General features: G+C 49.8%; 2 protein-coding genes across 7 annotated transcripts in view; both read left to right on the forward strand.

Moving 5' to 3' along the window:
* Positions 1 to 811: 811 nt before the first annotated feature.
* The window catches only part of LOC117903701 (unconventional myosin-XV), a 39,098-nt gene continuing 12,406 nt past the window's right edge, over positions 812 to 27,503 (forward strand). Inside the window, exons 1-3 of one of the 3 annotated variants that reach the window (XM_034816040.1) lie at positions 812 to 846; positions 15,904 to 16,053; positions 19,040 to 25,957. In XM_034816040.1, the coding sequence (XP_034671931.1) occupies positions 15,928 to 16,053; positions 19,040 to 25,957 (7,044 nt within the window). In that variant the 5' untranslated portion in view covers positions 812 to 846; positions 15,904 to 15,927. Of the gene's footprint in view, positions 847 to 15,683; positions 16,054 to 19,039; positions 25,958 to 27,503 lie in introns of those variants that run through there. The other 2 variants (XM_034816039.1, XM_034816041.1) reach the window with 2 other exon arrangements.
* Positions 2,531 to 27,126, forward strand: LOC117903702 (poly(U)-specific endoribonuclease homolog). 4 transcript variants are annotated; one of them, XM_034816045.1, is made up of 5 exons: positions 2,531 to 2,688; positions 2,796 to 3,930; positions 3,988 to 4,417; positions 4,503 to 4,737; positions 27,088 to 27,126. In XM_034816045.1, exons 1-4 carry the CDS (start codon positions 2,622 to 2,624, stop codon positions 4,734 to 4,736), a joined length of 1,866 nt encoding a protein of 621 aa, XP_034671936.1. In that variant the 5' UTR covers positions 2,531 to 2,621; the 3' UTR covers position 4,737; positions 27,088 to 27,126. The 4 variants fall into 4 exon arrangements, with proteins under 4 accessions (XP_034671936.1, XP_034671938.1, XP_034671935.1 ...); XM_034816047.1 differs by lacking the exon at positions 27,088 to 27,126 and having other exon boundaries at positions 2,796 to 3,503; positions 3,540 to 3,930; positions 4,503 to 4,829; XM_034816044.1 differs by lacking the exon at positions 27,088 to 27,126 and having other exon boundaries at positions 4,503 to 4,829.

Raw genomic sequence — 27,503 nt, forward strand, 5'->3', positions numbered from 1 at the left:
CTTATGTTGCTCACATTAGAAGTACACATGTATGTATGTACAGGGGGTACATGTATTTTTGTATGTACATACATACATATGTACATATGTATGTACACACAGGCATGAAGAAACTATAAAGGAGGACTCGTCGGCTTTTTAGAGGGAAACGTAACAGTGCTGTCACTAAGTGCGAGTGAAAGGGAGAGCCACTTTACAATAATAAGAGCACAAGCTGCTCATACTTGCGTCCCACCACAGTCATGGCACTGAGCTGTAAGTGCGACTGAAACGACCATGGACAAACAAATTTGTACGCGCACAAGCGGACAAGCACTGAGCCTAGGGGGAAATTAACCGAAGAACGCTGCCCACGACGAGTCCTCCTTTCTAGTTGCTTCATGCACACAGGCAGATCTGTTTACCCACATCCCTGATTTGGGGCTCATCTGGAGGCGCATACAAATCTGACCTTTGACGGTGGCCTTTCTAAGGCAGATAAGCAGGCTGCTGCTTCTTGTCTCTACTCACGGTGCTCAAAGAGTACGAGTGTAGAAGTATTTTAGATCCCTGCATTTGGATGGTACTTTGATGGTTTGAAGAAAAAAACTAAGGCTGTACATACATATGCACATGTGTATGTACTCGCACATGTACACACACACATACATTTATTTGAAGTGTTGCGGCACTGGTTCCGACTCGAGTTTTCAGTTTCATTCGCATTTATTAGAGGGGGTCGAGGAGAGACCGGGCTGGGCGAGTGCAATTAATTATTTTTGTGTTTGTATAAGTAGTGGATTCGGGTAGACTTGCGATAAGGCGGTAAATAGAGAGAGAGAGAGAGAGAGAGAGAGAGAGAGAGAGAGAGAGAGAGAGAGAGAGAGAGAGAAAGAATCAAAGTTCCCAGCCATTATGTAAGCGATATTTAATTGGAACGCCTTTGTGCGCCAGATTTTTGCAAATCAAATTAAATTTCCTCTACCATCCCACCATCCCTCCGCCATACCTTTCGGTGATAGTTAATTTTTGACTATTTATGGCTTATTTATGGAGGCTGCCTGATAATTAAATTGTTCCCTACATTGTCCCCTACTCCCACCACAGATCACCCGCAGCCCACGGCCCACAGCCCGAGGCCACAGCTCAACTGCAGTCACGGGCAGTCCGGTAGCACCGCAATCCGATTGAGCTACGATTCGTAAAATCACAACGTGAAATAAAAAAGCAGCAATGTAGTACGTACATACATACATACATATGTAATGAACTTGGTCATTCTTTAAAGCTTATGAATGTATCTATAAAGTGTACCCAAACTTACCGTTTAAAAAATATTCATCTTTGAAATGCAACACTGTTGATTTTTGTGAGGTATTTTTTGCGACATTTTGACTTTAAAAACTCGGGAAAAGTCGAAAAAAAATATAAGGCATCCAATCTTTGGATTCGAGGGAAGTTTCCACAGATTTGAACAAAACTTTAAAATACACGGATCTTAATTGAGCTTAAATATTTCGTTCAAAATTAAGTAACGGGAAACGTATGTACAAACGGGTTATAAACGGATAAAAGTGACTTTTCCTTCAACTTCACGGTATTCCCGCTTCCGATATGACCCATTCGAGGCAGGTAGAGTGCTTTGCGCTAAATTGTGCCGGGGCAGACTGTCGACCATGAAGCGATTATATAAGGAGGTCTCGTCGGCTGCCTTCGTTCGTCTTGCTCCCCTTAGAGTTCAGTGCGTGTTTGCTTGTCGACGCTGAAGGTTCCCCCTTCCCTACGCACAATATGATATTTCATTTTTTACAGCAAGAAAGTTGCAATTTATTATAGAATTAAGAGCTTAAGAAACGAAATATGCGTATATTAATAAACAAAAAAACCGACTACTGTCAAGTAGTAAATAATTAAAAATCAAAATATAAAAGAAAACTTCTACTCCTTTTCCTTAAACACCATGCCATCAAAGGGTTAATCAGCATACATCCGCGCAGAGCCCTTCCACTCGCACTTATTGACAGCATTGTTAGGGGAGCAATTCTGCCGACGAGATCTCCTTATATAATTTCTTCATGGTCGCGGCAATCGCGACTTTTGCTCATTAATTAAACCAACAACAACGAAAACGTTCGTAAATATGAAGCCGTAGCCGTAGCCGTATCCGATACCGAGCCAATAACCATGAAGCAACTATAAAGGAGGACTCGTCGTGGGCAGCGTTCCTCGGTTAATTTCCCCCTAGGCTCAGTGCTTGTCCGCTTGTGCGCGAACAAATTTGTTTGTCCATGGTCGTTTCAGTCGCACTTACAGCTCAGTGCCATGACTGTGGTGGGACGCAAGTGTGAGCAGCTTGTGCTCTTATTATTGTAAAGTTGCTCTCTCTCTCTGCACGCCCTTTCACTCGCACTGATTGACAGCATTGTTACGTTTCCCTCTAAAAAGCCGACGAGACCTCCTTTATAGTTGCTTCATGCCAATAACGTGGCCGATTTCGAGTGCGAGTCCGAGTCTGTGTGTCGCTGAGTCTCAGTTGCGCACTGAATTCGTCACTGGTCGGTCGCGTTGTGTCTGTGTCCGGTTCTAAAATTCCAACCGAAGAAGTTCCAAGGCGAACTGTTAATACTCAAATCAGGTGCGAAATGCGTTACTTGACGTTGAGTACACTCATCGTGTTCCTGGCCCTTGCCGGGCACTGCCAAATCGCAGGTAAGACAAACACTGACTGACATATATTTACAAATGTATAGCCTTTATGTACATAAATATATACATGTATGTATGTATATATGTACATACATATATATGTATATCAGCAGGCTACAAGAGCGAGATCGAGATCACGCCAGACCCGCTGGATGTGATTGAGGCTACGACAAAGAAGTCCAGCTGGTTCGGCGGCTTCAAGAAGTTCTTTGGCAGCAGCGGCGATCCAACCAGCACGGAGGCAACTACCACCTCGAAATCGACCTCGACATTGACCTCGCAATCGACAACCACAGCCAGGCCGAGTTCCGCATCAGGAACTCCCTCCCAGGCCGCCCAGAAGCCTCCGCCACTGGTGATCTCCCATGCTCCTTTGATGCCGTTGGGCCCACGGCCCGATACGCCCAACTCCTCCCCTTTTGGAGCTTCTGGCGGTCCCCAGTGGCCTACTGACGGAGTGGGTGTCAGTCATTTCACTACCAGCACGAAGTCGCCACTCCAGCCGCCCCCTCACCGGCCACAGGAAGCTGGCGGAGCACCCAATTTGCCACCAGGATTCGCCCCCTACCGCCCCCAGAAGCCCCAACCGAACAGCTTCGAGTTAAGCTACGGCGGTGGCGGTGCGGGACGTCCGGGAGTGGATCCGCTGGACAACAGCAGGGGCACAACTACCACCCAGCGACCCAAGACGCCCAATGTTCAGCCTGGATCAATTGATGTCCGATTCGGAACATCAACAACAACCGCCAAGCCGCAACCACATCCACCGAAGGAGGAATTCCCGGCTCTGCCTGCTCCCCGTCGCCCATCCGTAAAAGAAGACTACCCGCCTTTGCCCACGGTCCGATCCCCATCGGCACCTTCCTCTCCCACTGCTCTTCCCACTCCCACTCCCACTCCGTCTCCAACTCCTTCTGCCTCCTCTGCCTGGGCATCGCCTCTGCCCACGCCCGTGCACCCAGCAGCCCCCGTTCACCCGGCGCAGCCCCCAACCACTCCGAGGACTGCCAATGGAGTGTCCTTTCTGCCGCACACGGGGGGGACGGGAGGACACAGCGAAGCTGCCACAACTACAGTTCGGCCTGGCTTCCAGTCGTCTGGCAGTTCGGTGGCCAGCGACGATGAGATCCGCCAGCTGACGGAGCAGCTATACACCAAGGAGAGCAACAGCCAGATCAGCCTCGTGCAGGTGAACCTGCAGGGGCGAACGCGCTCCATCGACAGCTCCGACGAGGCCCCCAACCCGTAAGTTCGTCCGAGTTCCTCAGGCAGGTAATAATAGCAGAGATATTCCATTTGCAGACTCCTCCAGGTAGACCCAAAGGCCTTCGAGGCACCGACCATTGCCAAGATGAAGCTGCTCTTCAATAACTACGAGCATGACACGCTGGTCAACGAGCACGTGACGGCCAACGAGCGGAAGGAGGAGAACGAGTTCCTGGACGCGGTGATGGCCACGCCGGTGATGCGGCATGCTATGCAGTTCCTGCAGCAGAAGGGCCTGGTCACGCCCGATCCCAAGACGCACCGTGACCTGGTCAAGGAGCTGTGGTTCACCCAGTACTCGCGCGGGCAGGGCAAGATCGGAAGCTCCGGCTTCGAGCACGTGTTCGTTTACGAGGTAAAGAACGGAACCATCATTGGATTCCACAACTGGGTGCACATCAGCGAGGAGGAGCAGGCGGGCCGCTTCGACTACAAGGGCTATATGAAGGAGCAGGACATTGGCACGGTAAGAAACACTACTAACCAGGCTCTGTCTTAGGCTCTTATCCATAGCATTCCAAAAATATGTATGTATGTATGTACACTTTCAGAAAGGGAAGGTGCTGAAGATCCGCTTCACGCACCAGGGACAGAACAAGCCCGTGAACACGCTCTTCGTGGGCACCTCGCCGGAGCTGGAGCTGGCCCTGTACACGGTCTGCTTCCAGCTGCGCCCGGACCGCACCTGCCCCGTCTCCCTGGGCAGCAGCAATATCGGCATCGTCACCTACTCTTGGCGCTACCGAGGGAAGAACCTGATTGGCAGTGCTTACCCAGAGATTTGAAAACTTTCCTATTCCTGTAGCAGTCCTTAATACTCGTAGACTAATTTTTCTTTTGTTTTCTGACGCTCTAATAAATAGTGAATGAAAAGTGAAGAAAGCAGCAAATACATATGTGAATTATTAAGTTTCTCTAAGGTAAGTACCGTGGCTTGCTTAATCAGCATTCTTACAAAGTAAGAACATTGCCGATACCCTGCCGTTGGTGAGGAGTGTTAACTTGTACATATGTATGTATGTACCCATGTATGTATGTACATACATATGTACATGCATGTATGTATATAATGTAATAATCCGATTTGTATCAATATTTCAACAAGGTATTCAATGATCATTGATGTCCCACAACATTTTTGCATTCCGATTTGTATTGCTTCGCAGCTATTTACATAGCTGTAATTATACAATATATAATAATATATAGTAATATAGCAACATATTACTTCATGGATCAAACCAAACTCTCAACCAAACTTTCCTCTTGGTGCGTAACATAATTTGGGTTTGCCGACGGCGTCAACGACGTACATACATATGTACATATGTATGTATTTACATACTTACATACATATGTACATATGTAATGACAATTGTGCAGTAAAGAGCGAGTCGCTGTTTTTGGGTAAAATATTCATGAACATACGTACATACATAATAATTTATCAGGTAAGTTCAGTGTTTCATTTAAATAATTGTATCAAATTGTATCTGAATTATTTACGTTTTACACTCAATTTCAATTTGCAAACGGTCCATCAACAAAACCCGTAAAAACAACCCTAAAGTCGAGAAGGTACATTTTTTGACGGGTTTTTTGTCTTTTTTTTTTGTATTACTAGATCAACAAATTATGGAATATTTTGGAGACGGGAACATCCTGGAAGGACTTTAGAAGTAAGTTTCAACAAAAAAGCAACAAAAAAAACGAGAAGGGACGTGTGAGACGCATCTTTTATACCCGGCACTCAGTCAGTGTAGGGTTTTTATGCAGGGCTTTTATGGTATCTGAGATCCAGGCGCTCAGCAAGACGGACGGACAGACAGACAGACATGGCTCAATCGACGCGGCTATTGATGCTGATCAAGAATATATACACTTTATGGGGTCGGAAACGTGTCCTTCTGTGCGTTACATACAACCGTTATTCGCACAAATACAATATACCCTATTAACTCTTCGAGTACCGGATATAAATATATACATATGTATGTACATATGTACATACATATGTACATACATTAATTAACTCATTTCATTTCAGAGGTGATTCAGGTAAAGAGCACGCAAAAAAACTATTCGGCCTTACCGAAATACTAACAGCACATTAACTAAAAGGTTCTGTGAAAAAACACAGATCGAAACTGAATGTAAACCTCAAATTAAATTAATAAATGAATACAACATTTTTATACTCAATTTGGTTAGACAGGTCTGGTAGAGTGAAGAATAAGAGAGCGATAGAGATTTAGTGCGGTCGGACAGTGCAGCATGAATACATATAGAATATTTGTCTTTAAGTTGAATACAGTTAGAGGGAGTGCGAGAATTAACATTCGATCATTCCCAAGCTGTGTCTTTTCTCTTGAAAAGTTCAAGAAAAATATATGGAGATGCGCGGTCTGCGTTGTACATGTCCTTCCCAATAACCGACAAATCAATCTCCAAAAAGAGGGAGAGAGAGAGCATACGGCACTCATCAGATCCGATACCACGAATGTATAAAATATATTCTATGAGATGACTGCCTTGGCAATGACAGCAAAGTTAGGTCAAATTTTTCCAGTTGTGACTGCAATATATCTTACCGAGTCGATAAACAGATTTCATTTTGGTTTCTTCGTGATCGTGTTTCGAGGTTAGCAGTTCAAATAAGCGGTTGCGCGCACTTTCAACACATTTTTGGCCAACCTATCGATAGCTGTTCAGCGATACTTTCGGCCATTGGAAAATAAACCCGCCCTGTTTCAATTTGTGAGCTGGTAAACCTGTTTCAGCTCCGCTCTCAGCGACGTCGCAGCAGCCTCTCTTTGGATCGGATCAACAGGTGAGACGATCGACGAGTGTAAAGCCGCTGTTTCAGTTTTCAGTTGCTGCCTGACTGCCGGAGGAGTTTGTAGTGATTTTTTTTTTGGTTCGCGGCGTGCCACGACTTACCACTACGAGCACAAGAGATACACACACTCTCATACACAGCCACCAGTCACAACAAGATCTGTTTTTTGTTTTGCTACTCGATCCGCAAGTTCCGTTCAGTTATAATTTTTTAATGTACAACAACGTCAACTCGACAATCTTCAATAATAAAAAGAAAAAAAAAGAGCCACAGTCACAGCCCCAGCTACGACTGCAGAGAGCGGAATCGGAAAGAAGCAAAATCAGACTCAGTAATGAAATTTAGCAGAGCTCGTTCATCATCTTTTGTGCATACATACATATATTCACATACACACTATGTTATGTTCTGTGGGGTGACGAAGTGACGTTAAAAGCAACCAAGAAGCGGCAGTCAAGAAGGAGAGAAGAGAAAAAATCGACGAAACGAGCACACAACATATTAAAAACACAAACACAAACGCACACCAGCAAACGCAAAACGAACACCAACAACAGCAGCAGCAGAAGAAGAACGGTTAACTGAAACGCAGAGCAACAACAAAGCAAGTGAGTAATGGAAAGAGATAGTGATAGAGAGACGAACACACATATGCAAAACTAATGTATATGTAACCATTTGCCATACCCAACACTGCGCGCTCTCTTGTAACTCAAATCCGAATTCCACAAATAGGCGTGTTAAAGAGATTTGAGTAATATAAAGAGATCGAATCAGAACGAATTAAACTTTTTGATATGGTGTCTCATGGCTGTAGGGTGAAAGACGTGGAATGCCTAGTCGAAGTATCCACAAATAAATGTTATGCCGTTGCCAAAAAACAGAGCTTTCTTATCACACCCAAACAGAACCCTAGCCGCTTCAAATCATACATACATACATACATACAACATGCATACATATGTGCATATTTGCAGTTCTGGATGTGATGCAATCAATGGAATGGATATTCTGCCCCATTATGTTGTGTTCACATGTGCTTGAGTCTTCGGTGGAACTACCAACATACATATTTATGTATGTATGTATAAATGCACATATGTATGTATGTAAGTACATATGCAAGTATGTATGTACATATGGACATATGTACATAGGTACGAATGCGATATTTTTTGTTTTTTTTTTTTACTTGTTATTGGAAGGGATTGTTCCAATCAAATTCCAGGCGTGTTCGTCTTGAATCGGCTTGGCTGCGATTCGATTGTCTCCGCAAATGGACAGCGACGGCTACGGCGACGATTTGGCAAGAATACTAAGAATGATTGCAACGGTAAAGCACGGAAAACAGTTAGACGCGCAAAGAGGAAAAAAATCGACGAAAACCAGGCGAAAACCTATGTACATACAATAACAAATTGGTAGTGGAAACATAAGAAAACTGGTTCCGGCCATAGGGGAATGCCACAACGGCCCCTTGCTTGAACATTTCTCCGTTTCTGTGTGTACGTGTGTGTGTGTGAATTTGTGTCTGCGATAGTGTGTGCGGACCACTTCCGTACATCAACGACCCAGTGCTTCTTCTTGCTTGCACTGGCTCTTCGTCCCACCACCTCTCTCGCTCATGGCTTCCAGTTTTCATCCGTCTGTGTTCCTGATTCGTGTTCTTTGCCTAAGTCTTTTGTTTTCCTCATTCTTTCCCTTCCCATCGTTGGCCCACCGAATCGCTCATTAGCCTTATCGCCTTTTCGGTTTGAAACTAGCACTGCAAGAACTTGTGACTCTTCAATGTAAAAAAATCAGTTAAAATAATGACATGTGTAAATATGGATGTCCATATGTACAGATGTATGCTCGATGTCTGCATGAATGGCAAAAAACCGGCATTCGAATAAAATAGAATTGAGTGAATTGTAATGAAGCTGATAGAATTTGAGTTAATGCATTCGCTTGCGATAGACTCATTAGAGGTTATTTTCGAATTAATTTGTGTATCAGTTTATGTACAAGTGAAGTATATACATACTACTACATCTTTCAATTGTTTTTGTTTTCAGGCTTTAAGCCTTAATAGCTTCATATGTACATACATAAAATGTACATACATATGTACATACATACATCATTAGTTCACATTCGTATGTACACATATACATATGTACATATGTATATTTTTAGCCATAATAAACCTAGAGCCAACAATAATGCAATGTTCATTCAATATCTACTTAATGTATCTACTAAAATCTGTCGCGGAGTTAAGGTTTAGTCCGCTTTAATTGTCTCTCCTGGATAAACACTTAATATTTCGAGTGATTGACTTCGTCCCCTTTTGAACCCCCTATCGAGGACAGCCCAACTTAATCTGCTCCAACGTTGCTGCATGAACATATTATGTACTTTGCTTTGGACCCGAAGTAATTCGTCCCACAGTCTTACGCCCCAAGACTCAGGTGTTTTCGTTTCACGTATTGTGGGCGCTGATGTCTGCGGGTGCGGCAACGCATAAAATTATTGCAAAAACCTAATCAAGTGACACACCTCCGGATTTGAATTTTAGAATATTTTATGCATTTGCTCCGGGTGACATCAAGGTAAATTCAGAAACAGCAGAGGGGAAAAAAAACGTTTGAAAATTTCCCTTTTCTGTTTTTGCACGCGCATACTCGTAAAGCTATCTGGCAGAGTATTTACATATGTGTGTACATATGTATGTATGTACTTATGTACATATATATGTGCAGCGGACTTCACTGTATCTGTGATCACACTTTGTGTCTTTTACTGGCAACATGGCGCGCTTTTTTTATATTTATTTCTGCAAAGGTTTATTGGCCTTTTGACTTACTCTGGCCATTTCTCTACATGAGTGTTTATCGCCATTTTACCTCGGACTTGGCTTATAGTATTTGCCTCTGGCTCTGGGTCTGTCTATGGCCCTTCATGATGTCTCTAAATTTCCAACTCGAAAAAGAAAAAAACTTGGTCCAGCCCAAGAGCAGCGGCAGGTAAGCCGCTTAGTGCAACAACACCAACAGCAGCAGCAATGCATGACTAGTCACTACCTAGACAAGCCCAGAAAACCCCAGGCAAACCCAGACAAGCCTAGACAAGGCAGACAAGACCACGCGATTGCCTCTTGACTCTGTTGACTGTTTTTGGCCCAAAGCTTTTAGCCAATGAGTCAAACTGTCAGTCAGAAACACACACACAGTACACCGTTGACGTTGCCGTTGAGCCTAATTGAAAAAGAGTAATTAAGGGAAAAATTTGACTGCACAAGCAAGTACTGCACATTACGCCTGGTCGAAAGCGGAGCTTAAGAAACGAAGATCTGATTGTTTAACTTGTACATAGATTTATTCAGATCTGATGCAGCATGATAGGATGCGCACCTCCAAGTTATCCTACGTTTCATATAATTGCCAAAGTATTGTTGGTTTATTGATGGTAGACACATATGTACATTTGTATGTACATACATATGTATGAATGTATGTATACATGCGTACAGTGCACTGTATTCTAGTTTTGGTTTTAATTGTGAAAAGTGTTTGAAAATATTGTTTAAAAATTAATGAAGTTGGTTGTGTTGAAGAGTTAGACGGTTCAGAAGTTATACGACTTTTAAGTTTGAACAATGGTTTGGTTCATTTAAGGTGAGAGCCATGTATCTGACATTCAGAACTTTCAGCTGATAGGCTGAACTGGTCCTTGATTGGCTTTAGATTCAAGTGCACTTGCACTTGCACCGGTGCAGTGCTTTTGTTGTCTTGGGAGTTTTTAGAGAAGATTTCGGCTTCGCTCGCCGCTGTGGTGTGCATTGGTGTCCATCTCTGCGCACGCATTCGAGATGAAAGCCAGATCACATATCGAATAATCATGTGTGCTAGCTCGAGGCTGGCAGAGGCTCGATAATGCAGAAAAAACGCAAGCTGAAAGTAAATCGAAGCGATCCGAAATTAATTGTTGCTCGAATTGCAAATGCAGCTCGTCAAACCGACTTGATTGGAAATCGCAGTACGAGTATGTACCGACGCCATGCTATACTCGTACTCGTAGAGTGTGCAAGATAAAAAGAGATCGAAACCGAAAAGCGAAAACCAAAAACTAAAAACCAAAATTAGGAAAAAGCCAGCTAATTAAAGATAGCATTTGGGCGTGCGTGTGGAAGCAGGTGGATGACTGGGGTTTTGGGATCGAGTTTTGGCTAGATACGAAATACTTTGTATCTATCGAGTTTCACTTCGTGGCAGTCGCCTCACACCGCCGCGCCCTTCATGCTGCGCCCTGTCCCCTTGTCATTGCTATCTAGACTCTCAGCAATGCCAAGAATGTGTCAAGACAGTCAACACACGAACCTGGCTAGCAAGAGCCATTCAACCAACAAGCCAGACACACACACAAACACACACGAAACTCTCGCTTATGCATAGCTTAACATTTAAGCATTTTAAGCACCTAACAGGTGCGGTGCGGTTCGCGTCACCCCGTCTCGGTCTGAGTTTGTGTGTATCTGTGTGTTGATACTGTAATCACTTTAGAAATCGAACAAAGGGCACCTATTTCATTCAGTCTTGGGAACATGGAACTAGAATTTACATACAAAAAAAAACATTTTCCATTTCTGCTGCAGTCTCTAAGGAGAGTCAGTCGATTCATTTCTCATGAATATTGTTTGGCGCTCTGAATAAAGACTCTTATACGAAGTTGACGATGACTTAGGCAACAAACGTCTACAATCATGTTCTTTCTTCTGTTAAACTACCCGACACGGTTTTTCGTTAAGGAACGAAATCCACTTCTTATGAAAGCTACAGGTCTTAGAAATGGTCTTTTTTTTCTATGGCGGAACTTTTTTTTTTATCTGCAGTTTTTGTAAGCTAAATAGCTAAGCTAAATAAATAGAGAACCCAATATATAATATTTTTTTCGACTTCTCCCGAGTTTTTTAAGTCAAAATGTCGTAAAAAATAACGCACAAAAATCAACATTTTTGCATTTTAAAGATTAATATTTCCCAGGCGATAAGCTAAAACCACAAAGTGTTTGGGTTCACTTTTTAGCTGCATCAATCAGCTTTTCAGATAAGCAAAGTTCTTTACAACCAGATGTTAAACGCAGTAGCGTTTGTAACTTTTTTCTTTTTAAAAACTCTATTCGTCTGATTGGGAGTGTATATATATACATATGTATATGTACATATATGTGTATGTACATGTACCTATCACATACATATGTACATACATGACATATTTCCAATACGTTAATATACACTTTGCTATATCAACTTAAATGAAAATAAAGGTGTCTAAACATGTCCCCTAGGATTGCACTGCAAAAAGAGAATCTGAGAGAACTTGGGAGTATCGCATCTCTGTACACATTCTGGCGGACTGGTACAATGACTTCTGGGAAGGCAGAACTGACTGTTATCGTTCGATTCAGAGTGGCAGAAGTAGTTTTTCAATGCAATTGCAAAAAATGTAAATAGATACTGAGAAATTATCCGCAACCGCATTTCCGATCCATGGCACAAATCAGTTCGAGCCACAGAAATGTTTTTTTACTTTACCAATGATCTAACAATTAAAAGCAAATGTAATTCTTTTGATTGCCATTCCACATCATCGGATATTTGCTCATTGATCGTACTGTTGTGGCTGTTGCTGTTGCTGTTGCTGTTGCTGTGGTTGTGGCTGTGGCTGTGGCTGCAGGCAGCGACGCGTCGCGACGTCTTAGCATTGGAATGCGGTCGAACTCGTAGCTGAGCCAAGATTTTTGTGAGCCAATGTTGGTGTAGCCCAAAAAGCAGCTCGGCAGAGAGAGCGTTAGAAGGAAAGAGAAAGAGTGGTGGAGACGGAGATACATGGCGAGAACGAGAGGGCGAATGCGTGTGTGTGAATGATGAAGCGGCAAGGCAGCAGCAGCAGCGGCCTCAGCAGCCGTAGCGCTACCTGAAGTGCTCTTGCCACGCCGCTCCTCGGAAACGGGTTCCCCCATGGACGCAGCCAATTCGTAAGCACTTGTCAGTCCAATTGGCAACAAGCCTCGTTACTGTGCCAGGCACAGCGCCGATTCCGTTTTTGATTCCGATTCAAGCTCGAAATCTACTTAGTTACAGCCACAAATCCAAATCCGATACAGCCACCTGCGCCAAAACGCTTGAAAACTTTGGTGGTGAAAATCTGTGTAATTCACAATCTTGCAGAAATATTTCAAAAATAAAAATCAAAGGAAACGAGGAAGAGCGTTTTCAGACTATTCGTACTCGTCACAACTTTTATCCCTGTACTCCTCAGTTTATATGTATGTACATACATACATATTTATGTACAGACAAAGTAAAGACAAAGATAAAGTAGACATACTGTAGCGCTAGGAATAATTTGATCAAATAAATACTAATCTACAACTGCATCAGTTCTCACACCAGCACGCCCGTTTAGCTCGCCAACCTCCCCCAGAGCCGCACAATGCGATCGAGATAGAATGAGAAACTAATATACAGAGCCGTTGGAAGGGTTGGGGGGTAGGCACTGGAAATCAATTTCTTCATTCTGGTTATAATAATTATCTGATCTGATCCGAATTCGGGGATCAATCTGATAGATATGGCCATTCCCTTCTCCTCTTTCCAAAATTGTGGATGTAGAAGATTTTCGCAGACAGGGCTATATCGACTCTGCTATTGATACTGATCAAGAATATATATTTACTTTCTAGGATCGGAAACGTTTCCATCTTTCTGTTACATTTTTTGACCACAAATACAATATACCCCTTAACTGTTCAGACTGCTTCAGATCGTTTCTTATTATAGATAAAGAAATCAATATTCCTCTATCAATCTCTCTTATGCTCTCTCTTCCTTGTACAAGTTTCTGTGCAGATATAACGGCTGAGGTTGGTATGAGGAGCGTATGTATGCGCCTGTCGCGCCTCACAACGCAACCGGTGTCTTGTTTTCCAGTAGTTTTGGACATAAAGATTTATGCTAAAGGTATTTGCCCTAAAACAGGTGAAAGTTTCGCCCGAGAAGAGGCCACACAGCAAAGAGAAACAACAACAAACAGAGTTTTTTTGGCCTCGGCTCTTTTCTGTCTTTCAGCATCTGCTTAATATTCTTTTGGACAACCTAAAATAATTATAACGAGGGGGGACGTGTGAGACGCTTCTTACGCGTCACAACTTTTATACCCGGTACTCAGTAGGAGTAGGAATCTGTACTTTAGTGGTTTTTTAACCTTTAAATTTTAAATTTTTTCTACATATGTATGTCCTCTACATCACTTCTCACGCCAACAAGCTCTTTCAGCTCGCCCCCTTCCCCTAAAGCCACACACTGCACGAAGCGGAATGAGAGAATGTGAAAAAAAGCTTCTGGGGGTAGCCACTGAAAATTAATTTCTTCATTTGGCTATAATAATAATCCAATCTAATTCCAATTCGTTGATCTGTTAGACTTGGTCATTCTCTACGGAATCGCTTTTTTAGATTCCTCCTATCTTCAATATTTCTAACAGCTAGTTTTCAGCTAACACAGCTCATTTTCGCCCTATGTGGGGCTTTTTCTAGTACTGAAGCCAAAAACACAGTTGGGCGTACTTTTTTTGAATTATTTCACTTATTAATTTTTTTACGGTTGGCTAACTAATTTTAGCTCACGCGTCTGTCTGGACGTTGTCTGTTCGTTGATATGCAATGACTGCACCATCAAGTGGCCCATGCGACACCAAGCCAAAGCCTGTTACGCGCGTCTCTTCATAGATTTTGATGAGCAATACCTTAAACGACGCCCAATGAACGCGCCTATACACAAAACACTTTTTCAATTCCTGAGTTTTTAAAGTCGCCACATTGTTCAAAACTCCTCACAAAAATACACATTTTTGAATTTTTAAGCTTAATTTTTGAAACACACTTGTAACAGTGTGAGCATACAGAAGTCTGGATGCAAAATTTGGTGGCTCTAGCTCTTATAGAGAATTTTATACAGCATTTTTTACATAACTGTACATAACTTCATATATATATGTATGAACATACATACAGTATGTTGGTCTCGGCGGACCTTGGCATGGAAAAGGTGTGTTGTCCGGTGTGTTCTGGGCTCTACAGATCAAACATATACATATGTATGTGCACAGATCTCAGTGAGAGGGAAGAACCACTGTGCTAGGGATACTCATATTTCCATACACTTTTCATATAACATAAAGCTCGTGCACTGTATAGGATGATCGCGCATTCCTCTTTTGCAATAATGCGAGCAACTACCAGACGTTGCACGGTAGACACGCTGTTGTCATTGTTTCTTTTGGTCGTTCGCCTCCGTTGTTGCATTTCATTGCACTTCGTTGTCGGTACGAGTCCCAGTCACATTCCCGAAGAGACAAAAAATAGATATATACATGTGTATGCACGAGTATGTAAAGATACATGTGTATATATGTATATGTACGTGTACATGTATGCAAAAAATAAATCAAAATGTCTGCACCTTCATTCGTTGAGTGACCTTCGCGTCAGTGGCCCCGAGCCATCACTGCGAAGCGTTCACAATTGCAACGATCACGACGATCACACAATACCAACTGGCAAAGGTAAAGGAAAAGTGGAGGGTTGGTGAGGTTTTAGGAGTGGAGAGGAGGAGAGGAGAGGAGACCTGTGCCTGATAAGCCGCACGCTGCATGGTGCATTGGTAGACATTTTTCAATGTTGAAAATGTTTGAGGCGCTTCATAGAAAGGCGACTCATAACTACGTGAATTTTTTCTGGAATACTTGAATGCATTATTTAAAATACTTAAATGTTGCTTGGGTTTTTTCCCTTGAGATAATTGATATTCACTAAGCAAATGATTTACTGTGTCTTTTTCTTTCTCTTGTAGGAATGTATCAAGCTGCCTGAGGACCAGCCCAAATACAATACAATCCAATCCAATCTACAGATTTTGAGATATAGACATTGTCATTGTCATCCCACGGGAGGAAAGGCCAAGGAGATCCAAATTGGAGAGCTCTGACCTGAGGGAAGGACCGGAGTTGAAACCAGAACCAGAACCACATCGGACGATAGAGAGATTGTGTGTGAGAGAGAGAGAGAGGTGCAGAGGAGCAGAGACCAGTTGAGCCATGGACTGGGGCGAAGGGGATCTGGTCTGGTTTGACCCGGGCATGGGCCATCCCATACCCGGCGAGATCCAGGAGGTGCATCGAGCTGCTCAAGTGATCGTTGTCCAGGCGCTGATAAAAGGAAAGGTGTGTACACATTGTAGACAGTCACTGTATACACTATGATAACTTTACTTATGGTACACATTGTACTCACTATGCTGGGGGTGACTACCAGCACCCGTAAGACTTCGCACCTTCGTGGTGCGTGGCCCCACTGTTTGCATTTCAAATTGGGATTCGGTTTCGGTTTCGCCATTGCTAGCCATGAAAGATTTTCACTATTTTCACTCAGAGTCAACAGCGAGCGGCAGGCTTGATAACAAGCTTCAATTTATACATACATATATACTCGTATTTCGGTTTTTATGCGCCTCCCTTCTCTGCCCTGCCCCGCCTTGTTTGTTGAGGGCTCGTGGAATTTGTGGAATGCCATTGGCTCTCGGCTCTTGGCTCTTGACTGTTGTCAAATTTGGCGTTTGAACGAATGCTTCCAGCACAATAGAACCAAAATATTAACTGGGGAGGCCACCGGTTGATAAGATTTCTTTTTTATACCCGGTACTCGAAGAGTAAATGGGGTTTATTGTATTTGTGGGGAAAAATGGATGTACATATGTATGTAACCCAGAGAAGGAAACGTTTCCGACCACACAAAGTATATATATTTTTGATTAGCATCAATAGCCGAGTCGATTGAGCCATGTCCGTCCGTCCATCTTGTTGAGCGCCTGGATCTCAGAGACTATAAATGCTAGAGCCACCTCTGCCTCTGCCGCGAGTCTGCAGTGTGTGGTTCTAGGTAAGGGGGGCGAGCTAAAGGAGCGTGTTGTGAGAAGCGCTGTAGATGTAGGTGACAGATGAAGAAAAAATGTAAAATTTGACAAAACACCGCAAAGGTGCAGATGTAGTACTGAGTAATAACAGATGCATAACAAATGGCAAGCTAATGGCTCTGAAAAGGTCAACGTTGAGGCTCGCTCTGAGGTTTCTTTGGGATGATTGCTGGATGACAGTCCAGAGTTGCACCAGGCAGAGGCCTAAGGTACAATGCGTACGAAGAGTGTCACGGAAACGATCATAAACTGGTTGGAGGCGTCTCGCGGGAAGACGCGCGGGAAGACTCGATTGGAGAAAGTCCCACACACTCACACGGACACTCACACGGACACTCACTCTCGCACTCTCTGCTGCAGAAGTGGCAGAGGCGGCAGTTAATTGAATGGAAAAGTCGGAGGGAGATCAGAGCGATTGACGAGCAATCCCATCCCATATTTTGGATCAGGTTTACCGCTGCATTCTCTAACGCTTCTCTTTCGATTTGGAGAGTGCGTTCTGGTGGACACCCGGTTCAATGCCGTCTTAGTGTAAGGGGTACAAGGAGAAGGAGGTGTGTGTGTGTGTGTGTGTGTGTGTGTATGTGTAGTGTCATCTGGCCGAGTCCGGTATGGTTGAATCTGGTCCGTCCACGCCTTCCGCCTCGCCGACGTTCTTTGCTTTGGGAGAACGTGTTTTGGATCGAGCAAAGACCGTTTTAGAAACGTTTGGGAAATTGTGGCATAGCAGACTCTGGATCTGGCACTGGCACTGGCACTGGTGATGGTGCTGGTGCCGACGCTGACGCTGCGGTTCTGCGAGACTCCTTTCAGTAGCAATCGACGTGACGGCGACCACAGACGGCGGGTCTCTGCCAGATTAAGTCGCTTTTCGGAATCGTTTTTTTGCGGTTACGGGGTTACGATTTGTTCCGTTAGATGCGCATTGTACGGTTCCACCTGGAGCCATGGCAGCGTGGCAGCAGCGGGTTGTGTGGTGGGGGTGGCTCGGTGACGCCCAGCCCCGCCCAGTCGCCTTCGCTGGCGCTGCTATCGCCGCACGTACTGCGGCGGCAGCGGCCGGCCAGCCTGGAGGAGTCGGAGGACCTGCCCCTGCTGCCCCAACACCAGCAGAGTCGCCACCGGCGCCGCAAGTGCCGCTACCCGCAGGTGGTCAAGCGGCTCTCGACCCTCTGCAGCGATGTGATAGCTCGCCATGTGAGACTCCATCCATTCATCCATCTATCCCACCAGATATCCCAACTGAGGACAATCTGCACTCTACCCGCTGGCACTCACAAAAGATGCTCCTTGGCAGTCCTTGACACTCCATGGCACTCCTTTTGGGCGCCGTCCATCAATGGCACAGAGATCTGATCAAATCTGATTAGGTTTGATCAGATATGGGAATTACAATTTAATAATTGGTTGAGTTTTTTTTATACCCGGTACTCGAAGAGTAAATAGGGTATATTGTATTTGTGCACATAACGGTTGTATGTAACGCACAGAAGGAAACGTTTCCGACCCCATAAAGTATATATATTCTTGATCAGCATCAATAGCCGAGTCTCTGTCTGTCTGTCTGTCTGTCCGTCTGTCCGTCTGTCCGTCCTGATGAGCGCCTAGTACTCAGAGACTATAAGAGCTAGAGCCACAAAATTTTGCATCCAGACTTCTGTATGCTCACACTGTTACAAGTGTATTTCAAAAATGAGCCACGCCCCCTTCCGCCTCCGCAAAAGGGCGAAAACCTCCCAAATCTACAATTTTGAAGATAGCAGAAAACTAAAAACGCCATTCCGTAGGGAATGACCATATCTATCAGATCACCAAATTGGGATACGATTGGATCATTATTATAGCCACAATGAAGAAATTAATTTGCAGTAGCCAAACCCACCCCGTCCCGCAGCATTCACACTCTGCTTCGCGCTGTTTATGGCCTGGCCCCTGACACGTCACTGCCTCTGCCGCTGCCGCTGCCTCTGCCGCTTCCTCTGCCGCTGACTCTGCCGCGACTCTGCAGTGTGTGTCTATAGGGGAGGGTGGCGAGCTAAAGGAGCGTGTTGACGTGAGTAGTGTTGTTGATGTAGATGACAGATGAAGAAAAAATGTAAAATTGGACAAATAACCGCTAAAGTGCAGATGTAGTACTGAGTGCCGGGTATAAAAGTTGTGACGCGTAAGAAGCGTCTCACACGTCCCTTCTCGTTTGTTTTGGTTTTGATAATTTTGTTTTTTGTTTCTTCTCACAGCCTCAAACGTTCGCGCTGCAGCCGGGCGAGGGCAGCTTGCGGGCTCGCCAGGATTTGGGCAGCAGTGGCATGGACGACATGACCATGCTGGACGACCTGCACGAGGCTTCGCTGCTGTGGAACCTGCGACTGCGCTACGACAAGGGCCTCATTTACACGTTCGCCGGCAGCATTCTGATCGCCGTCAACCCCTACAAGATGTTCCCGGACGCCTACGGGCTGGAGGTGGCCAAGCAGTACGCGGGCAGACCGCTGGGAGTCCTGCCGCCGCATCTGTTCGCCATTGGGGCGGCGGCGCACGCGGCCCTGCCTTCGCCACAGGTGGTGGTCATTTCGGGCGAGTCCGGGTCCGGGAAAACGGAGTCCACCAAGCTGGTGATGCAGTATCTGGCCGCCGTGGTGCCCGGCGGGGGCTCCGCCTCGGCGGTCATCACCGAGCAGATCCTGGAGGCCGCCCCGCTCCTGGAGGCGTTCGGCAACGCTCGCACGGCGCGCAACGACAACAGCTCCCGTTTCGGCAAGTACCTGGAGGTGTACTTCAAGAGCGGCGCCATCGTGGGCGCCAAGATCACCCAGTATCTGCTGGAGAAGTCGAGGATCGTGACGCAGGCGCCGGGGGAGCGTAACTACCACGTCTTCTACGAGATGCTCGGCGGGCTGAGCGAGGCGGAGCGGAGCAAGTACGGACTCCTGGAGGCGGACAAGTACTTCTACCTGAACCAGGGCGCCACCGACTGCGCCAGCGGGCGCGTGGACTGGGCCTCACTGCAGAGCGCCATGCAGGTGCTGGGCGTGTCCGAGGGCGAGCGGGAGGGCATCGTGAGGGTGCTGGCCGCCGTGCTGCACCTGGGCAACGTGTACTTCCATCGGCGCCAGCTGCGACACGGCCAGGAAGGGGTCGAGGTCGGCTCCGACGCGGAGATCAAGTGGGCCGCCCACCTGCTGCACATCAGCGACGAGGGGCTGCACCGGGCCGTCACCAGCCGCACCACGGAGGCTCGGGCTGAGCGCCTGCACACGCCGCTGGGCATCGACCAGGCCCTGGACGCTAGAGACGCCTTCGCCAAGGCCCTCTACGCGGGCCTCTTCAACTGGCTGGTGTCGCGCATCAACTCGATCGTGCAGAAGGGCGGCACCCACGACGCCCACCGCATCAGCATTCTAGACATATTCGGCTTCGAAGATCTGGCCGAGAACAGCTTCGAGCAGCTGTGCATCAACTACGCCAACGAGAACCTGCAGCTCTACTTCAACAAGCACGTCTTCAAGCTGGAGCAGGCGGAGTACGCTCGCGAGCGGCTCGAGTGGACGCCGCTGGCGTGGGACGACAACCTGCCCGTGATCCACCTGCTGGCCAAAAAGCCTGTGGGCATTTGCCACCTGCTCGACGACGAGTCAAACTTCCCCCGGGCCACGGACCTTAGCTTCCTCGAGAAGTGCCACTACAACCACGCCCTCAGCGAACTGTACGCCAGGCCACGCATCGGGGCCCAGGAGTTTGGGGTCACCCACTACGCCGGCCAGGTGTGGTACTGCGTGGATGGGTTCCTCGACAAGAACCGCGACGCGCTGCGCGGGGACGTGCTCGAGCTGCTCGCCTCAAGCCGCCTCACCCTAGTCACCGAGCTGACCAAGCAGCTGCGGGCCCAGCGGGACGCCGGCAAGACCCTGCCAAAGGGCAGCAACGGGCGCTTCGTCACCATGAAGCCCCGCACCCCGACGGTGGCCGCGCGCTTCGCGGACTCCCTCCAGCAGCTGCTGCAGTCCATGGGCCGCTGCCATCCTTGGTTCGTGCGCTGCATCAAGCCCAACCAGGAGAAGCACGCTCTGCGCATGGACATGCCCTGCGTGCTTCAGCAGCTGCGCTACCTCGGCATGCTGGACACGATCCAGATCAGGCAGCGCGGTTACCCGGTGCGCCTCCGCTTCCAGCACTTTGTGGAGCGCTACCGCCACCTGCTGACCGCGCCGCTGGCCCGCGGCACGCCCTACCGCGAGCTCTGCCGCGCCCTGCTTGAGGCCATGCCGCGCACCGGCGTCGAGGGACCAGACTACCAGTTGGGCGCCACCCGCGTCTTCCTCCGTGAGGCTCTTCATCGCGCCCTCGAGAGCGGCCGCACCGAACGCCTGCGCCACGCCGCCGTCAGCATCCAACGCCATGTTCGCGGCATGCTTGTGAGGCGCCATCTGACCCGGCGCAAGGCGGCCGCGACACGACTCCAGGCCCGGTGGCGTGGCCAGCGACAGCAGCAGTACTTTGAGCGCATGCGACGCGCCGCACTCACCGCCCAGCGGCTGTGGAGGGGCCAGCAGGCCAGGCGGCGCGTCCAGCAGATGCGCTCCGACCACCGGCGTCGACAGGAGGCCCGGGAGGCGGCACAGCGGTCGCGCGAGGCCCGTGAGGCCAAGCAGGCGGTGCTGGAGAGGAGCCAGCTGAGCTACCTGGACATCCCGGCCGAGCTAGCCTTCATCTACTCCAAGCTGCAGGGTTGGTCGCCGCCGCACAGCGACAGGCACCTCGTGAAGGTGCTGGGCACGGTGCCCGGCCCCCCCGCCGCTTCCGTCCAGCTGCCCGAGGATCTGGCCCAGTTCTCGTTTGGAAAGTTCAGCAGCGTCTACTGCAACGGCCTGCGCCTGCAGCCGCGCCGCGAGCCCATCTCCGCCCCGCTCCTCACGCGAGCGGCGTCGCGGGACCAGGACTTCCAGGACGCCCTGGCCGTGTTCAAGCTGATTCTGCGATGGAGCAACGACAAGGCCCTGGAGGGCCCCAAGGAGAAGCTCCTCTCCGACTACATTGTGCACAAGGCGCTCAGCTCGCGCGGCCTGCGGGATGAGATCGTGGTGCAGATCTGCAACCAGGTGCACGGCCTGGGCTCCGCCTCGGGCGAGGCTACACGCCTGTGGCAGCTGCTCGGCCAATGCCTGTGCTGCTTCCAGCCCAGTCCCGCCTTCAGCAAGTATCTGATGAAGTTCGTCGACGACGAGGCGCCCGCGCCCATGCGCAACCTCCTACTGCACCAGCTGCTGCGCCAGCAGAGCAGTGGATCGGGCGGAGTGGCGTGCCGCAGCTTCGTGCCCGCCTGGCTGGAGTGGCGCTCGTGGGCGCGCAGCTGCGACATGGCCCTGCCGCTCACGTTACCCGACGACGCCAGTCAAACGGTGGCCATCGACTCGTGGACTTCCTGCGAGGAGGCAGCGGCTCTGGCGGTCTCCACGCTGGGCGTGGCCAGTCGCGGATGGACCATAGTGCTCGACGATGGTCAGCAGCTGACGGACAGCTGTGGCCTGGACTACGTCATGGATTTGATTGCCGAGAAGGAGCTGTGCCCTGCCTTCCCCGCTCCCAGGAGCGACCTTCTCCGCTCCGGTGCCAAGTTCACTCGCACCTCCCTACCTGAGGCCGTGAAGCGGCCAGGTGTCCCTCCCCCTGCGCCACCTACCCCCACCGCAAAGGCAGATCCGCCCCAGCAGCAACAGCAGAAGCGAAGAAGCAGCCGAGATCTGCTGTCCCGTAGCTCAGCCCTGAACGAACGGTACTTCGAGCGCGAACCGAGCTCGCCCAGTCCGAGCCCGGGACAGGCCAAGTCGCGCTCGAAGTCGCTGGACGATCTGCTGGCCGGCGACATAGCGCCGGGTCAGTCGCTGCCATTACCCGACTGCGAGTCCCAGGAGCCACTGCACACGCTGGGCCTCTCCGAAAGCCGCCTCAACGACCGCTACCATTCGGCAGAGCGCCTGGCGCCCATGGGCAAGGAGACGACGCCCCGCTACCAGAAGTCGCAGAACGCCGCTCGGCGCTCCCACGTCGCCCCGCACGGCTCCCACTCCAGCAAGTACGTGGACAAGTCGGAGTATGCCACCCGCTCCTCGGCCATGTCCGACACCAGTGAGGCCCCCTCTCTGGCCTCGCACGTGCGCCGTGTGCGTGTACCCTCGCAGGCCTCCGACGTCGACCAGTTCCTGGACGACTTGTTCAGCCCGGTGCTCGATGGCTCCCTGGACGAGCTCTCCGACGCCAGGTCCCTAGCAGCAAGCATCAGAGGAGGAGGCCAAAGGCAAACCACAGAAGACTCGCTGGATGCGGAGTTGCAGTGGGAAGAGCTGGAGCTGGACAGCCTGGATGACTACATCAACACGCTGTTCGACACCATCGACATAGCAGACGAACTGGACAAGCTGGCGGGGAAGCAGCAGCAGCAGCAGCAGTCGCTGGTGGACTGCATTAAGGGGGGTGGCAGCACGGACCACGTGTCTACGGCCGCGGGGGGCAGCAACGGAGGCGATCCGCTGAGGCATCAGATGATCCAGATGCCGGGGGAGACAGACTCGGGCCCGGCCCTCTACCAGCAGCAGGTGCAGCGCGCCTTCCTCCAGTCGGCGATGGCCCAAAACCTGCAGATCCAGCAGCAGCTGCTGGCCCAGAACCAAGCGCTCCAGACGTTGCTCAGCCAACAGGCAGCGGCAGCAGCGGCCGCCACCTCCGCCTCCCCACCACCGGCGCCACTTGCAATGGGCAGCCGCAGCCTATCCAGCATGTCTCCACCGCCACCGCAGTCGCCGCTGCGGATAAAGGCGACGCGCAGCAGCATGGTGCTGATGGATGCTGCGAATCCGCCGGCGCCACCACCTCCGCCGCCGATGCCGCCGCCGCTGGAGTGCAAGGATCCTTCCGAGACGCGGCACTTCCTGGACCCGTACGGCCGCGCCAAGACCGTCAGGATCGGCAAGTGGCGCTGGCCGCCGCCGCAGGGCGAGCCCCAGTTCCAGACCGAGGAGGACTTTTTCGCTTTCAAGATGCGGCAGCAACAGCGGAAAACGACGCCGCAGGCGCAGCACCAGCTGTCCGCCAACGGAGGAGCTGCCACGGCCATCGAGTGGGAAGAGTTCGAAATCGAGAGCCAGACGCCGCCGGCGCCGTCGCAAACGCCGGTTATGATGATGGGCAGCAGCCTGACCACTCAGCTTATGCGGAGCAGCATCCGCATGGAGACCACCACCACGACCACATCCGCGACTACGACCGCTTCCAGAGATGTGCAGGATGCAGCACAGGGACAGGCACAGGGACAGGCACAGGGACAGGCGCAGGCACAACAGACCATGGTGACCAGCACCAAGCTGGCGAAAAAGAGCTTCGAGATCGGGGCCGACCGCCCACCCCCCGGCAGCGTGGGAAAGCTGAAGCTCAGTTCCGAGATGCGCCAGAGGCTGGAGCAGGTCACTGCCGGCCACTCGGTTCGCTCCACGGTGTCCAACAAGTCCGAGCAACGTGCCCCGTCTAAGCTGGAGGACACCCGCAAGCTGATGCTCCAGCAGCAGCTGGGCGGACTCTTTGCCAGTGTCAGCGGTGGCGGTGCAGGCCACGGCCACGGACACGGCGACTCTCTGGCCACGGTGCGGACGCAGATAGAGCGAATGGAGGGCAAGCTGTCTCCGCCGCCGACCCCACCTACAAGCGCCTGGCCGGGAGTGCTTCTGCCGCCGGCACCCAGCGTGCCCGCACCACCGCCGCCCATTCGGCCGCCGAACATGGCGCCGCCAGCTCCACCCCCGGCTCCACAAACGGCCAACGAGCGGATCCACACAACCGAGCCGGAGCCGGACTACCGCAAAGAGAACGTGCCCGCGTTCATCCAGCGCCAGGAGCGGGACACCTTTGGCGCCGTGCGCCAGAGCGTCCACCAGCATCACCAACACCAGCCGCTGCTCCAGCACCAGCACCAGAACCAGCTGCAGCACCACCACGTGAGCGATGAGCACTCGGCGTCCTCCGTCGCCGCCTGGGAGCAGGCTGAGCGGGAAAGGTCGCGCAGCCGGAGCAGATCGCGGGACCGCGAGGACTACTCCGAGTCCGTGTGGGACCGGGCCGAAGTGGAGGGCCCGGCCTCCGGCAGCGGCAGCGAGAAGGAGCGCGAGAAGCGGGAGCGCGAGCGTCTCTACGAGCTCCGCCAGGTGGAGCGCGAGAAGGAGAGCCACAAGGTGTACCAGCCGGCGCCGCCACGCGTCATCCAGGCCAGCCTGGACACCATGTCCATGCCCATGGGCAAGTCAGGCACTCCGGCCACTTTTCGCACCCACATGGCCCAGAAGTATGAGCACGAGCGGAAGCGAAAGAGCTCCGCCAGCTCCGGGATGCGCGACGAGCTGGAGCCGATTGCCACGCCCCCGCCAGTCCTGGTTCCGGCCCCCGTGCCCCCACCACCAGCATCGGCCTCATCCTCGTCCAGCGGAATGAGTCCCGGGCTGGCAGTGGCCGGTACAGCCACTGGATCCGGATCGGGACTAGGAGGCACGGCTGTGCCAGAGACCGCGACCGGGTCCGTGGCAATGTCTGGCCTTGGGGCCAGCTCCTGCCTGACATACAACCGTGTGCCATGGAAGCTGCGGGTGCGCAAGGAGGTGTTCCAGCCAAACGAGCCTATTGGGCCGCCAGTGGCCCTCGACCTGCTCTTCGCCCAGGTGCTGAGCGACGTGTTCGGGGTGACGCCATGCCTGCGCATCACGCCGCAGGAGAAGAGCTCCGCGCTGAACATGCTCCACGGGCACGGGGTCAGCGTGGACACACTGTCTGCCAGGGGCCAGCAGGTGCGTGCGCTCGTGAAGCGCCACCTGGTGGACATGGCCCGCGACTGGCCGCTCTACTTCGCTCGCCTGTTCGCAGTGCAGGGCGCCCCACTCTACCCGGACGTCAGCGTCATGGGCGTCTCGCACAGCGGCCTCTACCTGGCCCGCCGCGACACCGAATACCTGATCGTGGTGCAGGCCATTGCGTTCGCGGAGATCCAGAACGCCGTCACCCTGCCGCGGCCCGCCGCCCTCCAGCTGAACATGCGCAACGGGAAGCACCTGGCTCTGCATGCCTCCAGGGCCGCAGCCATCCAGTCGATGATCACCACCTTCGTGCAGGAGTTCCGGAAGGTTAGTCTGCGTTCATTTAAATTACCCAATACTCAACATCTAATCCAAATCTCTCATAAACTGAGATTTTAACCCGTTTATGGCTTTGCCGACTCCGAGCTTTTGTTTAGTGTGCTTTCGGCGAGCTTTCGCATAAAGCGCTGCTTTTAGCTATATGTCTATGAATGTACATTGTATTCGAAATCTGCAATGGTACAATGGTACGAATTGGGTTTACTGCATTTCATTGTGCCAACCGAAGCACAGACGTTGGCGCACATTTTGGACGTCCACTTGTAGTGGCAGATAGGAGATTAAAATGACAAGACATTCTAGAAGGCAGAGACAACCCCATGGCTCAGGATGTTTCAATTTTGAAGGAACAACTTGGAGGGAGTCTATGGTGTTGTTCCACCACAATACGGACGATTAAGATGGATTAACCACAACACTTCAGAGATAAAAAATGCAATTATTCGATCAATTTAATGAGAATTTGAAAAAGAAACGCCAGTTGGACAGTTGAAATGTATTTTGGTATCTTATAAGTAGTATGACGATATTACAACTGCCGATGCCGCCTCTCAAAGTGGCAAAGTACTTACATACATATGTACAAACATGTGTGGATTGATTGCTAAAAGTGGAACCAAGTTGATTGAATGATAAAAACCGAGACCGTAGAATACAAGTTATGGGCATGATTTGGCAAACAAATGCTAAACTTTTAAACAGGAATTTGTGATTTTGAGCAGCTGATACAAAGAGTCGTTAGTCATCACCCTTTTTAGTCCCAGAGAGGAGTAATCGATAAACTAGCCACATCATGGGCCACGTTTCTCGACTCTACTGGCTTTGAATGACCCAAGTGGCGTTCCGTCGGTTTTTGCCCCACTGTACATGTGTATGTATGTCACTCCGCTTGGATGATACTGAAATAAACAAATGTACAGTACTCGTATTTAGTTTGGCAAACTCGTCTCACTTTTCTTTTCTCTTTTTTCACATCCACTCTGTGTGTATGGGAGGGGGGTGGTTGTGGTTGTGGTTGTGGTTGGGGAATATCAGCACTTGAGGGATCACAGATCCCTCCCTAAGTTGGACTCAACCTGTGAAATAATCTTTTTTCGTCTTTTCTTTCGTCAAGTGTCCCATTCCCCATTCCCCATTCCCTATTCCTCTTATTTTGTTTAAGTTTTTAAATTAATTTTATGATTGAATGAATGTGCGGGGAGGGGGAGAATGGAGCCCAGACCTCGTACGAAACAGTTATGCCCCACACGGTCGCGCTGCTCAGAGGGGAATGGGAACGGGAATTGGAATTGGAATGGAGAAAGACTTTCCAGCTCTGTCTCTATCTCTTCTTCGTTCGCTCTTTGTCTCTGGTTTTACGCTCGGCTTGTCCAAAGCAGTTTGGTGTGCACTCACTCGGTGTGTTTTCACTCAATCTGCTCTGAAGCAAACTCCGCCAAACCCCTCTCCAGTCCGCTCCGCTCCACTCTACTACTAGCCCGCTAAAACCCGCTTAGCACAAAACCCGCTCTCGGCAGGCTGTTCTGCTCCACTG

This window comes from Drosophila subobscura, chromosome A, assembly GCF_008121235.1.
Source record: "Drosophila subobscura isolate 14011-0131.10 chromosome A, UCBerk_Dsub_1.0, whole genome shotgun sequence".
Lineage (NCBI taxonomy): Eukaryota > Metazoa > Arthropoda > Insecta > Diptera > Drosophilidae > Drosophila > Drosophila subobscura.

What these genes read in the sequence shown, in the direction of transcription:
- LOC117903702 (XM_034816045.1), top strand. Translation starts at nt 2,622, where the DNA reads ATGCGTTACTTGACGTTGAGTACACTCATCGTGTTCCTGGCCCTTGCC. An exon ending in TCCGACGAGGCCCCCAACCC is followed by an intron (nt 3,931 to 3,987) that starts GTAAGTTCGTCC and finishes TTCCATTTGCAG; the next exon opens with ACTCCTCCAGGTAGACCCAA. An exon ending in AGGAGCAGGACATTGGCACG is followed by an intron (nt 4,418 to 4,502) that starts GTAAGAAACACT and finishes GTACACTTTCAG; the next exon opens with AAAGGGAAGGTGCTGAAGAT.